This window comes from Phoenix dactylifera, chromosome 7 (assembly GCF_051530095.1).
Source record: "Phoenix dactylifera cultivar Ajwa chromosome 7, Ajwa_hap1_PhDact_Kaust_v1.1, whole genome shotgun sequence".
NCBI classification, from domain to species: domain Eukaryota; kingdom Viridiplantae; phylum Streptophyta; class Magnoliopsida; order Arecales; family Arecaceae; genus Phoenix; species Phoenix dactylifera.
Window position 1 is genome coordinate 33,962,152 of NC_143196.1, and position 2,961 is coordinate 33,965,112.

Sequence of the window (2,961 nt, forward strand, 5' to 3'; positions counted from 1 at the left end):
TATTTCTTATCAAATGTTGAAAAAAAATTATATGCATTATGCTTCATGTCTATCATAAATTATTGCAGGGTCAGTATCATAGATTTCTACCTTCTTTCTCTTTTATAGGTTGCTGTTGACCGATAATATTAAATACTTGCAAAATTCAAATGTGAAACATGGAGCTTTATTTCATTTTTTTTTTGCCTTACCCTTACTGTATACATAACACGTACAGCATCCTCAAGAACAATGGCCTTTTTCTGTGCAGGCCTCTGGTCATCATCAGGGTAGAACAAGAAGCGCTTAAGGAAAAAATAGTTTAAGCCTAACAGTAGATCAGGATGTCCTTTGAACAACTCCCTCAACCTTGAAGTAACCATATTGAAGTTAATACTGCAAGAAACTAGAAAAAATATTATTTGGCCGTAAACAAAATTTTTAACATATCTAAGAATAGTATGAAGATTAATCTGAATCAAACCTCATTAGCCTGAATTCATCCAAGGTGACCATGAATTCATCATATTTTCCTTTCTTGTATCCAAATGCATCTTTAACATGTTTCAAATAATACTTTACATCACTTTTTGTTCTTGTATCAGAATCATCGGTGGGCACTACCTTATGGCTTTTCACCTACCATCATTGTAGCCAGAAAATTGTTAAAACACGGCCAATTAAGAAAGTTATATAAGTTATTTCAAATGCATAACAAGTAATCTAAGTGGTTACTAGATTATTTGGCACATCAAATTTAAAAAGAAAAGGTGAGGAAACAAAAGTATCTTCGAAATATGTTATGTCTATTTGCTAATCAAAGTACTGAGGCTCTTCGCCAAGCACTAAAACACTCGCAACTCCCAAAAAATATTTGAAAAATACTTGAATTTAATAATATTAGTCATCATCCATAACTATAAAATACTTCAAAAAAAATCAGGTAAAGGATTAAGTGATATTTCTCCTTTGAAACAGCCAAAAAAACATTTCTCAAATGCTCATAATAGACATCACCCTTCTTCTGAAATTCCATCACTTACCCATCAAAATAACATATGGGAATGCAACAAATTGAGATATTTAAGAAGAAAACAGAAAAATATCTGCTAACAGACTCCCGAAAAAGACAGCAGCTGAAGCTTAGGCATCGCAAGAACAATTGTGTGGTGGGGAGGTCGAATTCAGAAGAAGACAGACTCCCAAAAAAGACAGCAGCTGAAGCTTAGGCATCACAAGAACAATTGTGTGGTGGGAAGGTTGAATTCAGAAGAAGGGGCTGTCCATTTAAGTTATCAAACAGGTGAGGGGAAGAGGGAAATAAGTAGATGCTAAACAAGGACCATATCAATGAACGTTTTGTTTAAGGACCCAACAGAGAATCCCACAGCAGATAGGTATCTTCCAGACAGAGAGTGCTGCTGCTGAGGCTGCTTTATAAAATCAGGCATAACATGTGAAAAACCATTGACTAAATCTTGATGTCCATTAAAAAGCCTGACCACCTGTAAACAGTTAAAAATCCATCAGAAACTGTCAACAGCATTGCTTCTTTAAAAAAAAAAAGAAGAAAGAAAGAAAAAAATCAACAGCATAATGGAAAAGGCATAAAGGTATGACATGTGTACCTTTTCATAGAGCTCATCCAATGGCATGCATTGTACAGGGTATGATTCTAGGAGATGCAAGAATTGCTTATAGATGCTGTTGGCTTGGAAACGGCTCCGCAAGTGCAAAAAAAGGAGTCGGAAAAATGGCTAAGAATGAAGCACCATGGCTTTCACATACATATCAGCACTCAACCATGTACTAGTTTTGTCCTAGCTTTCCTTGTTGACAAGCATAATTGCTTTCACATATCTAAAAGTTCATTTCATGGGTAAAAACCTTTAGCTGGCAAGAAATATGATATATATGAACCAGTAAAATCATCAAGCAGATTTCTTCTTTAACAGAAAAACCATAAACAATTTACATTGATATGTTAAAAAAGAACTAAAAATATCTGCTTTAAAACAAATTACCCCCAACAGATACTTATTGAAAAACATCACCCTGTTTCCAAAAGCCCATCACGTCCCCATTCTTCCATTAATGTAAGTCATCAGATTGTAAGGAAATAAGATCTTTTGACCATAAACCTTTAAAAAGAAAGATCTCTGCTTATAAAGCTCCTAATAAAGACACCATCTGAACCCTGAATATTCAAGAGAACTTGAATAGATTGGAGAGAATGGCAAAGAGGAGAAGAGAGTAAATGAAAAAGCAATAGAGAGCTACACAAAAAATCTAAGTGAAAGTTAAGCTAAGATTAAATATATGGGTGGATTAAAATCAAATGATCCTAAACAAATTCATCATTCATGAGTTCCTGATCCTTCCTCCTCTTATTTGCCTCTTGAACACAAATGTAAGACCTATATCTATTAGACCTTCAAAGATCTTTGTTGTGAAGGACCCCTATAAAAATAATAGGTTTTATAACATTTCCTTGATATTAAATCATCCAATAACATTCTTCTTGTTCCATCCTTTTAGAGATCAGCCACCTTAGCATTTGTATGTCCACCATGCTCAACCTGAATGTTAACACTTCTTTGTTGTCCAAATTTCAAATTCATGCAGCATTGCTAACCTTATGTATGGGGGTGGCAGCATATTTATCTCACCCTTGTCCCTTCTCTATATGATGGAGAAGGAGGGTAAACTTGCTTAATTAGAATTTAGCCATCTATAGTCGTATTTCATTTATTCGATCTTTTCCTATCGTATTGTTATCTTAGAATTTATAGGTTAAGTTATTGAGAATGAATTAAGCATTTGACCTTTGCCTTCATGCTACCTCGAATTATTGCTTGAACTTCAGCCTCATCTACACTTTTGTCTTTAATATCCTTATTGTTGATCTACCAAGATGCTTTGTAGATATTTAAATCACATAAAAGAAAATCTAACAATTAATAAAATAGTGGTAAGAAAATA

General features: G+C 34.0%; 1 protein-coding gene across 1 annotated transcript; it reads right to left on the reverse strand.

Annotated features, from left to right (window-relative positions):
* On the reverse strand, positions 1 to 1,634 carry LOC148703030 (paired amphipathic helix protein Sin3-like 4). Its single transcript, XM_089924086.1, has 4 exons — positions 1,608 to 1,634; positions 1,323 to 1,484; positions 464 to 618; positions 1 to 375 (listed from the first exon to the last, which is right to left on the reverse strand). Exons 1-4 carry the CDS (start codon positions 1,632 to 1,634, stop codon positions 129 to 131), a joined length of 591 nt encoding a protein of 196 aa, XP_089780212.1. The 3' UTR covers positions 1 to 128.
* Between the last annotated feature and the right edge of the window lie 1,327 nt (positions 1,635 to 2,961).

Coding starts and splice junctions, on each gene's coding strand:
- LOC148703030 (XM_089924086.1), bottom strand. CDS start 1,634: ATGCCATTGGATGAGCTCTATGAAAAG. Junction 619..1,322: donor ACAAAACGTTCATTGATATG/GTCCTTGTTTAG, acceptor CAATGATGGTAG/GTGAAAAGCCATAAGGTAGT. Junction 376..463: donor GATGAATTCAGGCTAATGAG/GTTTGATTCAGA, acceptor AGTTTCTTGCAG/TATTAACTTCAATATGGTTA.